Raw genomic sequence first — 17,448 nt, 5'->3', positions numbered from 1 at the left:
TAGATAATTGTATGTGTAGGGTACAGAGATTAAAAAGGTTAAAAAAAAATAATGTTCAACACTAATATTGTACACAGAGTGAGTCCATGCAACTTATTATCTGATTTATGCAAATATTTCCTCCTGAATTTATTTAGGCTTGGCATAACAAAGGGGTTGGGTCCTTATTGACTCGACATTTCAGCTTTTCATTTTTAATTCATTTGTAAAAATGTAATTACACTTTGACATTATGGAGTATAGTGTGTAGGCCAGTGATACAACATCTCAATTTTATTTTAATTAAAATTTTATTTTAAATTCAGGCCGCAACACAACAACATTTGGATGAAGTCAAGGGGTGTGAATACCTTTTAAGGCACTTTCACAATAGGAGAGATTTGTAAAATCTGGCAAGTGGAGGCATGATCCATGATCAATTGTGGAACGCAGTTGTTTTAAATCTCCTCTGCTAAATTCATAGACACGATTCCTTCCTTTCTCACCCAAAAGAACAGGCAGAGCTGTTAGTAACACGATCTTGTGTAATTGTGTTGTGTAATTGTGCAGAAGAAGACCCCAGAAAATTCAACTGAGCTAATGAATTTATAATCTCACGAGTGGCGCAGCGGTCTAGGGCACTGCATCTCAGTTCTTGAGGTTTCACTACAGACACCCTGGTTTAATTCCAGGCTGTATCACAACTGGCTGTGATTGGGAGTCCCATAGGGCAGTGCACAATTTGCCCAGCATCATGTAGGTCATTGTAAATAAGAATTTGTTCTTAACTGACTTGCCTAGTTATATATGTATCTATTAAATAACCAGGGTTGGGGAGTAACGGTTTACATGTAAAGGATTAAAAAAACTAACTGTAATCAATTATGTTACCAGCCAAAAAATTGTAATCAGATTAAAGATACTTTTGAAAAACTAGATGATTACTTCGAGCATTACTTTTAAATTCAGAAAGGATGTTTGCGAAAAAAATATTTGACACTTCTCTGTTTTCCCAATGACAGTTCAAATCACAATTGAAAAAAGGCGCACGTATAAATTTGTTCCACCTGAGCGAGTCTGACCACGTCAGAGACCACTATGATGACACACCAAATGTGTTTGATGGATCGCGGGAAAAGAGCAGGAATCGGCTTTTGTAGGCTACAGTCCAAGTTGTGTCTTTCAGTGGTACGACTGCTGTCGGCATCCAAAGAAAATCCAATTTGAATAAACTCTTGGAGGTAAGGATGACAGCAGTCCATAGTTGTGTAGTCTACGGCGACACGGATATCACTTATTATTGATATCTAAATTGCTCTCTCATTTAGCTATTTGGGCCTGACGTATTGTGGTTGTTTTGGATGGCTGTTTATGAATAGACGTGTATTTGTTAATCAAAGGGATACCCCCTCTCTTTATGCTGCTGATACTCTCTGTTTATTATCTATGCATAGTCCCTTTAACTCTACCTACATGTACATATTGCTATTGTTATTTTACTGCTGCTGCTGTTTAATTATTTGTTACTTTTATTTTTTATTTTCAATTTTTTTATTTAACCCTTATTTTTCTTAACTTCTTAATTAAAGCATTGTTGGTTAAGGGCTTGTAAGCATTTCACATTTCACTGTTGTATTCGGCGCATGTGACAAATACAATTTGATTTTGATTTGAACCCAATAATGGTTGAATTCAAGAAGTTGAAGCTGCCTGTCAATCATTGTTTTTGAAACCAGTGGACAGCCAGTGGAAAATGCGCTCTTGCAACAGCTGCATAGTGCGGATCCCAGCCTGTGGAACAACAGATGCATAGTGTGGATCCCAGCCTGTGGAACAACAGATGCATAGTGTGGATCCCAGCCTGTGGAACAACAGATGCATAGTGTGGATCCCAGCCTGTGGAACAACAGATGCATAGTGTGGATCCCAGCCTGTGGAACAACAGATGCATAGTGTGGATCCCAGCCTGTGGAACAACAGATGCATAGTGTGGATCCCAGCCTGTGGAACAACAGATGCATAGTGTGGATCCCAGCCTGTGGAACAACAGATGCATAGTGTGGATCCCAGCCTGTGGAACAACAGATGCATAGTGTGGATCCCAGCCTGTGGAACAACAGATGCATAGTGTGGATCCCAGCCTGTGGAACAACAGATGCATAGTGCGGATCCCAGCCTGTGGAACAACAGATGCATAGTGTGGATCCCAGCCTGTGGAACAACAGATGCATAGTGTGGATCCCAGCCTGTGGAACAACAGATGCATAGTGTGGATCCCAGCCTGTGGAACAACAGATGCATAGTGTGGATCCCAGCCTGTGGAACAACAGATGCATGGTGTGGATCCCAGCCTGTGGAACAACAGATGCATAGTGTGGATCCCAGCCGGTGGAACAACAGATGCATAGTGTGGATCCCAGCCTGTGGAACAACAGATGCATAGTGTGGATCCCAGCCTGTGGAACAACAGATGCATAGTGTGGATCCCAGCCTGTGGAACAACAGATGCATAGTGTGGATCCCAGCCTGTGGAACAACAGATGCTTTTATTGCTCAATCTAATTCATGCCTAATGGACACATGCTCAAACTTGCACACTTCTGATAGACTTAAAGGGGCAATCTGTTGTTGCTTCATTCATTTTTGGAATGATATATATATTATATATATTAATGTAAAGATATAATTGAATTGTATTATTATATGTAGTAGAAACGATGGGTTAGAAGAAGCCAACATAACCAACACATAAAATAATATGTACCATCCATATATGGTCAGCTATGTAAACTTTAACATTGATTTATCCTGCAATAGATGTCATTCAATTGGTAACATACATTTTATCTTCTTCTAATGACTCTTAAAGCGAAAGTCATCTCAAAGTAACTGAATGTGATCAGATTACGTTACTAAATTTGGGTAATCCGTAAATTACATTACTGATTATAATTTTGGACAGGTAACTAGTAACTGTAACAGCAACCTGTGGCGGCAGGTAGCCTAGTGGTTAGAGCGTTGGGCCAGTAACTGAAAGGTTGCTAGATCAAATCCCCGAGTTGACAAGTTAAAGATCTGTTGTTCTGAACAAGGCAGTGAATCCACTATTTCTAGGCCATTATTGTAAGTAAGAATTTGTTCTTAACTGACTTGTGTAGTTAAATAAAGTTAAAGAAACATTTAGAAAGTAACCTACCCAACCCTGATCATAACTTGTACAAGACTGATTGTACATTCTATTGTTTTATGAACCTAAACCACACCTCTCTGTTGGCATGCTGGGTCCTGTTGCAGGGGCAGAGGGAGGAGTACGGATATGTCCCAAATGGCATGCTATTCCTTTTGTAGTGCACTACTTTTGACCTTGGCTCATAGAGCTCTGATCAAAAGGAGTGCACTATATAGGGAATAGGGTGCAATTTGGTACTGAGACTGGCACTACACCTGGCTGGCTATAGTAAAATCATCAAAGGGAAACAGAACACAAGCAATACAGAACTTGTGGGGGAAAAAACCTTGGTAGTGCCTGCATTTCAATATCCAAGGGAAACACGCAACTAAATGTTGTACAGCTCTGAATATACAACAGCCCTGTGTTGTGCTGCAATGCTGTTCCTATGGAAACATCTCCCGGTAACATTTGTTTTGAAAGTGTAATAGTTTGATCATAATAAAGGGGGTTTCGTGTTTGACTCGTCAGATTTGCTTGAGTTTGTAGTTAAGAGTTGGAGGCATCAGTTGGCATCCACAGCTGATTAGCTACGTATTGTGCAACACCAGCACCTTACAGTAGCATCCACAGCTGATTAGCTACGTATTGTGCAACACCAGCACCTTACAGTAGCATCCACAGCTGATTAGCTACGTATTGTGCAACACCAGCACCTTACAGTAGCATCCACAGCTACGGTACACTTGGTTGAGACTCTGACAAGAAAAATGTGTTGCAATACCTGTGTAGCACACAATGAAATGGAAATATTTTCATTTTAATGGCTGACTGTGGTACTGTATCAGGGGAGAACGACAGGCCTTTCTCATTGAAGCCATGGGAGTTCAAGGCTGACTGTGGTACTGTATCAGGGGAGAACGACAGGCCTTTCTCATTGAAGCCATGGGAGTTCAAGGCTGACTGTGGTACTGCAGGCATTGTTTGCAGTAAACAGGATCCCCATGATTATAGTGAATGGAAAAATTTCAATTTTCGTGGTCAATCTTTGTGTAAATAAAATCAGGTTTAGAAGACAATCATGGTCCAAATAATTGCTTGTAATACACCAGATGTATGTCCTTGAACTGATTATTTAAAAATTGAACACAGAACAAGTTATAAGGATAATTTAGTTACTAATGACAATCTGCAGTCCCCCGGTCGGCCTTCAACTTGAGTTACTCAATGAGAGGGGGGCTAGCCTGCAAAGTCACTTCCTGGAGTAGCTCAAACTGCGCATGTTATGTCTCCATGAGACGCCATCTTAACAGACTTAATTTTGCTTCAATCCGCTATTGATTCTTCACATAGGAACGGATAGTGCCACGTGATCAATGGCTTTGTCCATTCATATGTCATTCACAGTCACTGGTTGGTATGTGCCTCAGATTACACTTCAACCTGTCCTGAATGAGCTCTGCCAGTACATGAAACTAGCTAATAATCACTCATACATAAGTCTTTAAAATAATGTTCTTAAATAGGATTGTATACTCAATATAATGACAAAAATATCACAAGATTACACTTATCTTATTGCTTAAGTTTAAAAAAAAATAAGACAAGACTAAAACACTCATTTTATTAAAACAAAAATATCTTCTCTCATGTTATTGTTACAGAACTTATCCAGAATGGCACTGTGTACAGGCAGAACATTGGGCATAGTTGACAGTGGAACTAACTGTTGATGGAGACAGTATTATATGTCATTGACACAAACACAACATGCTCAGTTCTTCCTTTTTTTCAACAAACACCATATCTTATCCATCTTGATCTTAGTTTACCCCTTTCCAACCAAGACTGCATGAAACAGCATAATTCAAAAACATTGACGGTTAAAATCGTACTGGCCTTCCCTTTACTAATCATGCACCCCTAACCCCACAGCATCAGAGTCAATGCCATTGTGATTCATTAACATGGTGAAACGCAAAGAAGCAGAAGAAGAGATGATAGACTTGTTTCTTAAAAGGAGGAGAAGAGAGAACGACGACTGGAGGAGAGGAACCCTGGTGTTTCATTTGGAGCCTCCTTCAGCTTTCTTCTCCTGCTCGATATCTGTGAGAGAAAGAGAGACAAGTTAGTGATTCGTCTATGTCTTGAACACTGTTGTGATGGATATCTGGTATATTGAGTAATCAAACTATCAGATATTTGTTCATCACCTAATCTATTACAAAACACTCAAAACAGGACCCCACAACCAATCCAAAATGGAAGATACTGTATCCTAAAATGTCAGTACATCATCATACTGAACGTTAAAATAATGAGCTATCACTGGGCAATAGAAGAGGATAAAAACACTCAGACGGAGCAATAGAAAGAGGATGAATCCACTCTCAGACGGAGCAATAGAAAGAGGATGAATCCACTCAGACGGAGCAATAGAAAGAGGATGAATCCACTCAGACTGAGCAATAGAAAGAGGATGAATCCACTCAGACTGAGCAATAGAAAGAGGATGAATCCACTCAGACGGAGCAATAGAAAGAGGATGAATCCACTATCAGGAGGGGCGCAGGCTGAAAGGCAGCTTGTGAGACAGATGGTTCCTCTCCTGTCATAGGCTTGTTATCAGCCTGGATAGCTAAACCTCCTGTCATTGGCTTGTTATCAGCCTGGCTAGCTAAACCTCCTGTCATTGGCTTGTTATCAGCCTGGCTAGCTCAACCTCCTGTCATTGGCTTGTTATCAGCCTGGCTAGCTCAACTTCCTGTCATTGGCTTGTTATCAGCCTGGCTAGCTCAATCTCCTGTCATTGGCTTGTTATCAGCCTGGCTAGCTAAACCTCCTGTCATTGGCTTGTTATCAGCCTGGCTAGCTAAACCTCCTGTCATTGGCTTGTTATCAGCCTGGCTAGCTAAACCTCCTGTCATTGGCTTGTTATCAGCCTGGCTAGCTCAACCTCCTGTCATTGGCTTGTTATCAGCCTGGCTAGCTCAACTTCCTGTCATTGGCTTGTTATCAGCCTGGCTAGCTCAACCTCCTGTCATTGGCTTGTTATCAGCCTGGATAGCTCAACCTCCTGTCATTGGCTTGTTATCAGCCTGGCTGGCTCAACTTCCTGTCATTGGCTTGTTATCAGCCTGGCTAGCTCAACCTCCTGTCATTGGCTTGTTATCAGCCTGGCTAGCTAAACCTCCTGTCATTGGCTTGTTATCAGCCTGGCTAGCTCAACTTCCTGTCATTGGCTTGTTATCAGCCTGGCTAGCTAAACCTCCTGTCATTGGCTTGTTATCAGCCTGGCTGGCTCAACTTCCTGTCATTGGCTTGTTATCAGCCTGGCTAGCTCAACTTCCTGTCATTGGCTTGTTATCAGCCTGGCTAGCTAAACCTCCTGTCATTGGCTTGTTATCAGCCTGGATAGCTCAACCTCCTGTCATTGGCTTGTTATCAGCCTGGCTGGCTCAACTTCCTGTCATTGGCTTGTTATCAGCCTGGCTAGCTCAACCTCCTGTCATTGGCTTGTTATCAGCCTGGCTGGCTCAACCTCCTGTCAAGGTCAAGTGTCTTTTATCCTGTTATCAATAACCCTCTCCTTTATACAGTAAATCTTCAAAATGTGTGTGACGCTTTATGGTATACCTGCTGGTAATACCGCACTGTACAGTCCTGTCTGATATTTGCAAGGTATTTATGGGGAAATGGTGCTTTAAGAAATAAAATAGAAGACTACACAATAGAAAACGGTAACAGAGTAATTGTCATATCATTTGAATAATGCCATGTAATACTGATGTAAATACCTGGTAATTAGATAACTGAAAATAGAAAGCCTAACCAACCAAATTCAATGGGGGTCTAGATTTCTTTACTAGAGGTTCCTCCCTGCATTGCAGTATTCTCTGTCCTGGGGTGGGGGTTATTGCGGTATTCTCTGTCCTGGGGTGGGGGTTATTGCAGTATTCTCTGTCCTGGGGTGGGTGTTATTGCAGTATTCTCTGTCCTGGGGTGGGGGTTATCGCAGTATTCTCTGTCCTGGGGTGGGGGTTATCGCAGTATTCTCTGTCCTGGGGTGGGGGTTATCGCAGTATTCTCTGTCCTGGGGTGGGGGTTACCGCAGTATTCTCTGTCCTGGGGTGGGGGTTATCGCAGTATTCTCTGTCCTGGGGTGGGGGTTATCGCAGTATTCTCTGTCCTGGGGTGGGGGTTATTGCAGTATTCTCTGTCCTGGGGTGGGGGTTATTGCAGTATTCTCTGTCCTGGGGTGGGGGTTATTGCAGTATTCTCTGTCCTGGGGTGGGGGTTATTGCAGTATTCTCTGTCCTGGGGTGGGGGTTATTGCAGTATTCACTGTCCTGGGGTGGGGGTTATTGCAGTATTCTCTGTCCTGGGGTGGGGGTTATTGCAGTATTCTCTGTCCTGGGGTGGGGGTTATCGCAGTATTCTCTGTCCTGGGGTGGGGGTTATTGCAGTATTCTCTGTCCTGGGGTGGGGGTTATCGCAGTATTCTCTGTCCTGGGGTGGGGGTTATTGCAGTATTCTCTGTCCTGGGGTGGGGGTTATTGCAGTATTCTCTGTCCTGGGGTGGGGGTTATCGAAGTATTCTCTGTCCTGGGGTGGGGGTTATTGCAGTATTCTCTGTCCTGGGGTGGGGGTTATTGCAGTATTCTCTGTCCTGGGGTGGGGGTTATTGCAGTATTCTCTGTCCTGGGGTGGGGGTTATCGCAGTATTCTCTGTCCTGGGGTGGGGGTTATTGCAGTATTCTCTGTCCTGGGGTGGGGGTTATCGCAGTATTCTCTGTCCTGGGGTGGGGGTTATTGCAGTATTCTCTGTCCTGGGGTGGGGGTTATCGCAGTATTCTCTGTCCTGGGGTGGGGGTTATTGCAGTATTCTCTGTCCTGGGGTGGGGGTTATCGCAGTATTATCTGTCCTGGGGTGGGGGTTATTGCAGTATTCTCTGTCCTGGGGTGGGGGTTATTGCAGTATTCTCTGTCCTGGGGTGGGGGTTATCGCAGTATTCTCTGTCCTGGGGTGGGGGTTATTGCAGTATTCTCTGTCCTGGGGTGGGGGTTATTGCAGTATTCTCTGTCCTGGGGTGGGGGTTATTGCAGTATTCTCTGTCCTGGGGTGGGGGTTATCGCAGTATTCTCTGTCCTGGGGTGGGGGTTATTGCAGTATTCTCTGTCCTGGGGTGGGGGTTATTGCAGCGGATGTTTCTAGAGCAGTGAACATGCATGATGCTTACTACTGCACTCCCAATCACACCTCCTACCACACTGCTACTGACAGAGAACATCTTGATATCTACCCAAATCACACCTCCTACCACACTGCTACTGACAGAGAACATCTAGAATATCCAACCAAATCACACCTCCTACCACACTGCTACTGACAGAGAACATCTAGAATATCCACCCAGATCACACCTCCTACCACACTGCTACTGACAGAGAACATCTTGATATCTACCCAGATCACACCTCCTACCACACTGCTACTGACAGAGAACAACTAGAATATCCACCCAGATCACACCTCCTACCACACTGCTACTGACAGAGAACAACTAGAATATCCACCCAGATCACACCTCCTACCACACTGCTACTGACAGAGAACAACTAGAATATCCACCCAAATCACACTGCTACTGACAGAGAACAACTAGAATATCCACCCAAATCACACCTCCTACCACACTGCTACTGACAGAGAACAACTAGAATATCCACACAGATCACACCTCCTACCACACTGCTACTGACAGAGAACAACTAGAATATCCACCCAGATCACACCTCCTACCACACTGCTACTGACAGAGAACAACTAGAATATCCACCCAAATCACACTGCTACTGACAGAGAACAACTAGAATATCCACCCAAATCACACCTCCTACCACACTGCTACTGACAGAGAACAACTAGAATATCCACCCAAATCACACTGCTACTGACAGAGAACAACTAGAATACCCAACCAAATCACACCTCCTACCACACTGCTACTGACAGAGAACAACTAGAATATCCACCCAAATCACACTGCTACTGACAGAGAACAACTAGAATATCCAACCAAATCACACCTCCTACCACACTGCTACTGACAGAGAACAACTAGAATATCCACCCAAATCACACTGCTACTGACAGAGAACAACTAGAATATCCAACCAAATCACACCTCCTACCACACTGCTACTGACAGAGAACAACTAGAATATCCAACCAAATCACACCTCCTACCACACTGCTACTGACAGAGAACAACTAGAATATCCACCCAAATCACACCTCTAATCACACTGCTACTGACAAACAATGTGTATATATTTCCAAACTATGAGGTTGGGATAATACTGTGAAATTGTGAAAATTATGATAATGCCATTTTAGGGTAGGAGCTGTTTGAAAAGAACACCTGAAATGCCAGCGTGTTTTGGTGGGATGGAGTATTGGCCTTCCGTGGTGAACCACGGCTTCAGTCTAGTTCATCCTGTCTGAAGTACGGCTTCAGTCTAGTCCATCCTGTCTTAACCACGGCTTCAGTCTAGTCCATCCTGTCTTAACCACGGCTTCAGTCTAGTCCATCCTGTCTTAACCACGGCTTCAGTCTAGTCCATCCTGTCTGAACCACGGCTTCAGTCTAGTCCATCCTGTCTGAACTACTGCTTCAGTCTAGTCCATCCTGTCTGAACTATGGCTTCAGTCTAGTCCATCCTGTCTAAACTACGGCTTCAGTCTAGTCCATCCTGTCTGAACTACGGCTTCAGTCTAGTTCATCCTGTCTGAACTACGGCTTCAGTCTAGTCCATCCTGTCTGAAGTACGGCTTCAGTCTAGTCCATCCTGTCTGAAGTACGGCTTCAGTCTAGTCCATCCTGTCTGAACTACGGCTTCAGTCTAGTCCATCCTGTCTGAAGTACGGCTTCAGTCTAGTCCATCCTGTCTGAACTACGGCTTCAGTCTAGCCCATCCTGTCTAAACTACGGCTTCAGTCTAGTCCATCCTGTCTAAACTACGGCTTCAGTCTAGTTCATCCTGTCTAAACTACGGCTTCAGTCTAGTTCATCCTGTCTGAAGTACGGCTTCAGTCTAGTCCATCCTGTCTAAACTACGGCTTCAGTCTAGTTCATCCTGTCTGAAGTACGGCTTCAGTCTAGTCCATCCTGTCTAAACTACGGCTTCAGTCTAGTTCATCCTGTCTGAAGTACGGCTTCAGTCTAGTCCATCCTGTCTAAACTACGGCTTCAGTCTAGTCCATCCTGTCTAAACTACGGCTTCAGTCTAGTTCATCCTGTCTAAACTACGGCTTCAGTCTAGTTCATCCTGTCTGAAGTACGGCTTCAGTCTAGTCCATCCTGTCTAAACTACGGCTTCAGTCTAGTTCATCCTGTCTGAAGTACGGCTTCAGTCTAGTCCATCCTGTCTAAACTACGGCTTCAGTCTAGTTCATCCTGTCTGAAGTACGGCTTCAGTCTAGTCCATCCTGTCTGAACTACGGCTTCAGTCTAGTTCATCCTGTCTGAACTAAGGCCTCTCTAGATCTGCACTAAACCCCTCGCTAGTACAGTCCCTGTCTGCACTAAACTCCTCTTTAGTACACTCCCTGTCTGCACTAAAAATCTCCCTCTCCACACCCTCTCTGACTGCACTTAACCCTCTTTAGTCCACACCCTTTCTGCACCAAAAGGCATCTTCTCCCCCCCTAACTGCACTGCCTCTCCACGGCAGCTGGACTGCAAAGCTCAATGTCCAGGCCAAGACAGCCCAGATCTATATGTTAATGTTCTATACTATAATGTTATCAATACCAGATCTATATGTTAATGTTCTATACTATAATGTTATCAATACCAGTTCTATAGGACTACTATAATGTTATCAATACCAGATCTATAGGACTACTATAATGTTATCAATACCAGTTCTATAGGACTACTATAATGTTATCAATACCAGTTCTATAGGACTACTATAATGTTATGAATACCAGATCTATATGTTAATGTTCTATACTATAATGTTATCAATACCAGTTCTATATGACTACTATAATGTTATGAATACCAGTTCTATAGGACTACTATAATGTTATCAATACCAGATCTATATGTTAATGTTCTATACTATAATGTTATCAATACCAGTTCTATATGACTACTATAATGTTATCAATACCAGTTCTATATGACTACTATAATGTTATCAATACCACAGTAATAGCTGAGGCTCACAAGGCCACGGCACCACTAAAAGATCAGCACGGTTCTGCAACGCAGCTGGATAACAGTAAGACAAGTGTGTACTTGATAACCGGAATGCATTGGGCGTACCTGTACAAAATGGGACAATGCTGTACTGTTACACACTACTAACACTACAGTAGAAGGGCACTAACACTACAGTAGAAGGGCACTAACACCCTACTAACACTACAGTATAAGGGCACTAACACTACAGTATAAGGGCACTAACACTACAGTAGAAGGGCACTAACACACTACTAACACTACAGTAGAAGGGCACTAACACTACAGTAGAAGGGCACTAACACACTACTAACACTACAGTAGAAGGGCACTAACACTACAGTAGAAGGGCACTAACACTACAGTAGAAGGGCACTAACACACTACTAACACTACAGTAGAAGGGCACTAACACACTACTAACACTACAGTAGAAGGGCACTAACACTACAGTAGAAGGGCACTAACACACTACAGTATAAGGGCACTAACACTACAGTATAAGGGCACACCTTTGAGTATTTTATGACTTCCTGGCCAGCCAAAGGCATTAGGTTGAACAGGGACAAAGGCCTCTTATTGTTGCCCTCAGGTGTGTACCAGGCTCTCGGTTAATCAGTAATAGGCCTATGTCATACTAGTGCAGTGTTGCCTTCTTTTCTCTGTACAAAACAGTGGGAGGCACTTAGCTACTGCAAACAGAGAGGGAGACAGGTACAGGGTAGATACTGTAAACAGAGAGGGAGACAGGTACATGGTAGCTACTGTAAACAGAGAGGGAGACAGGTACAGGGTAGATACTGTAAACAGAGAGGGAGATAGGTACATGGTAGCTACTGTAAACAGAGAGGGAGACAGGTACAGGGTAGATACTGTAAACAGGGAGGGAGATAGGTACATGGTAGCTACTGTAAACAGAGAGGGAGATAGGTACATGGTAGCTACTGTAAACAGAGAGGGAGACAGGTACAGGGTAGATACTGTAAACAGAGAGGGAGATAGGTACATGGTAGCTACTGTAAACAGAGAGGGAGACAGGTACAGGGTAGATACTGTAAACAGAGAGGGAGACAGGTACAGGGTAGATACTGTAAACAGAGAGGGAGATAGGTACATGGTAGCTACTGTAAACAGAGAGGGAGACGGGTATAATGCATGCAGAGCAGAATTAGTCCGATACCCGCTAATGATCAAAATCCAGAAACGAGACGTTAAATTCTACAACCACCTAAAAGGAAGGTGATTCCCAAACCTTCCATATCAAAGCCATCAACTACAGAGAGATGAACCTGGAGAAGAGTCCCCTAAGCAAGCTGATCCTGGGGCTCTGTTCACAAACACAAACAGACCCCACAGAGCCGCAGGACAGCAGCACAATTAGACCCAACCAAATCATGAGAAAACAAAAAGATAATTACTTGACACATCGGAAAGAATGAACAAAAAAACAGAGCAAACTAGAATGCTATTTGGCCCTACACAGAGAGTACACAGTGGCAGAATACCTGACCACTATGACTGACCCAAAATAAAGGACATCTTTTACTATGTACAGACTCAGTGAGCATAGCCTTGCTATTGAGAAAGGCCGCCGTAGGCAGACATGGCTCTCAAAAGAAGAACAAACAAACACATTGTAAATACAACCCATATTTATGTTCATTTTACCTTTTGTACTTTAACTACTTGCACATCATTACAACACAGTATATAGACATAATATGACATTTGAAATGTTTTTATTATTTTGGAACTTCTGTGAGTGTAATGTTGACTGCTCATTTTTATTGCTTATTTCACATTAATTTATTTATTAACATTGCTTAATGCAATGTTAACATACAATATGTTTCCCATGCCAATAAAGCCCTTAAATTGAAATTGAATTTAATTGACAGGGAGAGAGAGACAGGTACAGGGTAACAGGTACAGGGAGAGGGAGACAGGTACAGAGAGAGGGAGACAGGTACAGAGAGAGGGAGACAGGTACAGAGAGAGGGAGACAGGTACAGGGAGAGGGAGACAGGTACAGAGAAAGGGAGACAGGTACAGAGAGAGGGAGACAGGTACAGGGAGAGGGAGACAGGTACAGGGAGAGGGAGACAGGTACAGGGAGAGGGAGACAGGTACAGGGAGAGGGAGACAGGTACAGGGAGAGGGAGACAGGTACAGGGAGAGGGAGACAGGTACAGAGAGAGGGAGACAGGTACAGGGAGACAGGTACAGGGAGACAGGTACAGAGAAAGGGAGACAGGTACATAGAGAGGGAGACAGGTACATAGAGAGAGAGACAGGTACAGAGAGAGGGAGACAGGTACAGAGAGAGGGAGACAGGTACAGAGAGAGGGAGACAGGTACATAGAGAGGGAGACAGGTACATAGAGAGAGAGACAGGTACAGAGAGAGGGAGACAGGTACAGAGAGAGGGAGACAGGTACAGAGAGAGGGAGACAGGTACAGAGAGAGGGAGACAGGTACAGAGAGAGGGAGACAGGTACAGGGAGAGGGAGACAGGTACAGGTACAGGGAGACAGGTACAGGGAGAGGGAGACAGGTACAGGGAGAGGGAGACAGGTACAGGGAGAGGGAGACAGGTACAGGGAGAGGGAGACAGGTACAGAGAGAGGGAGACAGGTACAGAGAGAGGGAGACAGGTACAGAGAGAGTGAGACAGGTACAGAGAGAGGGAGACAGGTATAGGGTGGGACAGGAGTAGGAGAAATAAGGGGAGGAGACAGGGTAGGAGACAGAAAAGGAGATAGGATAGGAGGGTAGGAGAAACATACCCTCCTTGGTTGGCAGAGTGTTCTTCTCAGCAGTACTGGTCTTCTTTAGACACTTCTTGTCAAAGGTCTCCACTCCCTGCTTCACTGGGTTGTTGTCGCCCATCTTAGATGATGTCTGAGGGAGAAAGAGTCAGAATGTAAATGTCGAGAGAGAGAGAAAGAGAGAGAGTCCTTAGACAAATATGTAATCTAGAATACAGGTGAGTGCATGCAGGTGAAGTCCAGCCGCACCCACTTTACCCCCCCCCCCCCCCCCCCCCCCCACACACACACACCTGTATAATCCATATAGACTACTCTAGCTAGTTACGTAATTCAGTTACTTGAATCAACACACACCACTCCCATGACTTCACCATTTACCATCTAACAAAGGAGAACAAATAGTCAGGAGAGAGAGAGAGCTTGTCTTATGGTGTTATGTTTCACTGAGAGTTACCCAAGCACTCAGGTTTGCTGCAATGCACTGGTTCTGGTATACAGGAACGTGTACTGGTACGTTCTGGTTCCGCGAGAGGCTGCAGAAAGAGCATATTGGGATGGAAACATTGAATTCTCTAAATCTATGAAAGGATGTCAATGAATGAACCTACATGCATTGGGATGTTAAAGGTGCGATTTACTAGTCTATTAGATCTGTGTTGACCTCTAACCTCGTTTCAACACAAATGCAATTCTTAGCATACTATTAGAAGGTCTACATTTCAGTGTGATTTCACATGCAAGGGCCAATGGCATATCACGTGCCACCTCCACACACTGGTGCTTAATTGAACAAATATTGAGTTTATACTTTCGCAAACACAGAACTCACAAACACAGTCTCATGATCTGCTTGCAGGTAGACCTTATCTAGGTGCCCGCGTGCGCAATAACTGGGTGTGACGGGTTAGATTTTGTTTCACCAGACCAATTTACGCAAAACGCACAGATTAATTGATAGGTGTCAACGCCATCTTCTGTAAAAATAAGATAATTTGACGGATCTGTCATGTTAAGGCATGTTGAGCTCACCGGTAGAACATGTTTTTATCATAAAACCGCACCCCGACGAACCGCCAATCTATAAGCAGACTGTAGGCTAGAACCATGGCATTGCGCCGTCAGCATCACATGCATTGATTGGGCTTTAGGTAACAGTGCGACAACTTAAAAAATGTAAATATATTCGGCATGTCATCACACCAAGGCCTGTAACTATTTTATATAACCATGATGATGACAATTAGCCTAACCTAACCATACAATAATTAAACACAGACACGTTTAATAGCCTAGTTGGAATGATGTGTAGGGGTGCAGGCGCATTAAATGCATGCATTGCAGAGCTGTCAACACAGCAACAAAATAAATCCTTAAATAGCCTAACACTAAATCATATAGCCTAATAATAACCAATAGTCTATAGACTACTCTTTACTGACAATCAAATACAACCTACAGCCGACAGTCCCTTCCTTCCGTCTAAAAAAAATACATTTTAAAAACGTCTGAAAAAATGCTTAGAATTGCATAATAACACCACCACCCATCCGAATAACGTTATTAGACTATCATGGCAACATGGGGTGGCATCCATAAACTAACGAACAAACAGAGGGAGATAACAAGATGGAATTTGAATAATTTGTCTACTAAAGCTAACAATATTTACCTGGTACGGGGATGTGCGGTGAGAATGTCCGTTACAGGTACAACGTCTGGGTGTAGGCTTAAATAGGGAAAGCACGCCCTTTCTCACACCGCCATGGACACCAATCTGAGCTACGGCATTGGCCCAATCCATCCAGAAGAGGGATATCATTGGACAGGCTAAATCTATGAGTTGAGATGTTCAGGGAGAACAATCTTGTGCAGTGTTCGTTTGATAAATCAGAAAGTGATACCACAGCGCCACCTTGTGGATATATACAGCATAGCCTACAGGGCAATGCAAGAAGCATCTTCGTCACAGGAAGAGAATTCCCTCAGCACGAAGTTCAGTATAAAATGCATACACATATTCAGAATAACTTGCAAGATGAAAGTCAAGTGTGGTTTGATAAAAACATGTCTTAATGCTCAGGCATATATACTGAACAAAAATATAAATGCAACATGTGTTACATCCCATAAACATCCCATAAATGTTCTAGAAGCACAAAAAGCTTATTTCTCTCAAATTGTGTGCTTCAATTCGTTAAGATCCCTGTTAGTGAGCATTTCTCCTTTGCCAAGATAATCCATCCACCTGACAGTTGTGGCACATCAAGAAGCTGATTAAACAGCATGATCATTACACAGGTGCACCTTGTGCTGGGGACAATAAAAGATTGCTCTAAAATGTGCAGTTTTGTCTCGAGTTGAGGGAGCGTGTAATTGGCATGCTCACTGCAAGAATGTCCACCAGAACTGTTTCAAGATCATTTAATGTTAATTTCTCTACCATAAGCCACCTCCAACATCGTTTTAGATGATTTGGCAGTACGTCCACCGGCCTCACAACCGCAAACTGAAGAGTATTTATGTCTGTAATAAAGCCCTTTTGTGGAGGAAAAATCCTTCTGACTGGCTGGGCCTGGCTCCCCAGTGAGTTGACCTATGACCTCCCATTGCTGCATCCCTGCCCATTCATGTGAAATTCATGGACTAGGGCCTAATGATTTATTTCAATTGATTGATCTCTTTGTTGGAACTGTAACTCTGTAAAATCGTTGAAATTGTTGCGCTTCTATTTTTGTTCAGTTTTGTGCAGCTTGATGGATCAACATTGTATAGTACAGAGTCTGGGATATGTTCTGAGGTCAAAACATTATCATTCAAGTATTCCTCTCAGAGTAGAATAGAATACATTAGAATAGAATAGATACACTTATAGTCCATTTTGTGAGAAAGGGAAGTTGGTAATGGTATCCAGGTATAAGACAATAGAATGGTAGGCCTATACTGAGTGATTGTAATGGCAGATCTCCTCTTCGTCTGAAGAGGAGTAAGGATCGAACCAAGATGCAGCGTGGTAAGTGTTCACAACGATTTATTAAAAACTAACTGAACACTGAAATACAAAACAATAAACGATGTGATGAAACCGAAAAAACAAAATACCGTGTGGCGACAAACACTCACAAGGAAACAAACACCCACAAACCAACAGTGAAACCCAGGCTACCTAAGTATGATTCTCAATCAGAGAAAACTAATGACACCTACCTCTGATTGAGAACCATACTAGGCTGAACTCAAAACCCCAACATAGAATGACAAACCTAGACTGCCCACC

General features: G+C 43.4%; 1 protein-coding gene across 2 annotated transcripts; it reads right to left on the bottom strand.

Moving 5' to 3' along the window:
• Nucleotides 1-4,757: 4,757 nt before the first annotated feature.
• On the bottom strand, nucleotides 4,758-15,994 carry LOC110489144 (thymosin beta-a). Of its 2 annotated transcripts, XM_036943330.1 has the most exons (4): nucleotides 15,844-15,988; nucleotides 14,629-14,707; nucleotides 14,190-14,304; nucleotides 4,758-5,254 (listed from the first exon to the last, which is right to left on the bottom strand). In XM_036943330.1, exons 3-4 carry the CDS (start codon nucleotides 14,290-14,292, stop codon nucleotides 5,214-5,216), a joined length of 144 nt encoding a protein of 47 aa, XP_036799225.1. In that variant the 5' UTR covers nucleotides 14,293-14,304; nucleotides 14,629-14,707; nucleotides 15,844-15,988; the 3' UTR covers nucleotides 4,758-5,213. The 2 variants fall into 2 exon arrangements, with proteins under 2 accessions (XP_036799225.1, XP_036799224.1); XM_036943329.1 differs by lacking the exon at nucleotides 14,629-14,707 and having other exon boundaries at nucleotides 15,844-15,994.
• Nucleotides 15,995-17,448: the final 1,454 nt, after the last annotated feature.

The sequence above is a fragment of the Oncorhynchus mykiss genome, chromosome 14 (assembly GCF_013265735.2).
Source record: "Oncorhynchus mykiss isolate Arlee chromosome 14, USDA_OmykA_1.1, whole genome shotgun sequence".
Classification (NCBI taxonomy): Eukaryota; Metazoa; Chordata; class Actinopteri; order Salmoniformes; family Salmonidae; genus Oncorhynchus; species Oncorhynchus mykiss.
This window is presented reverse-complemented; position numbering and strand designations above follow the sequence as displayed.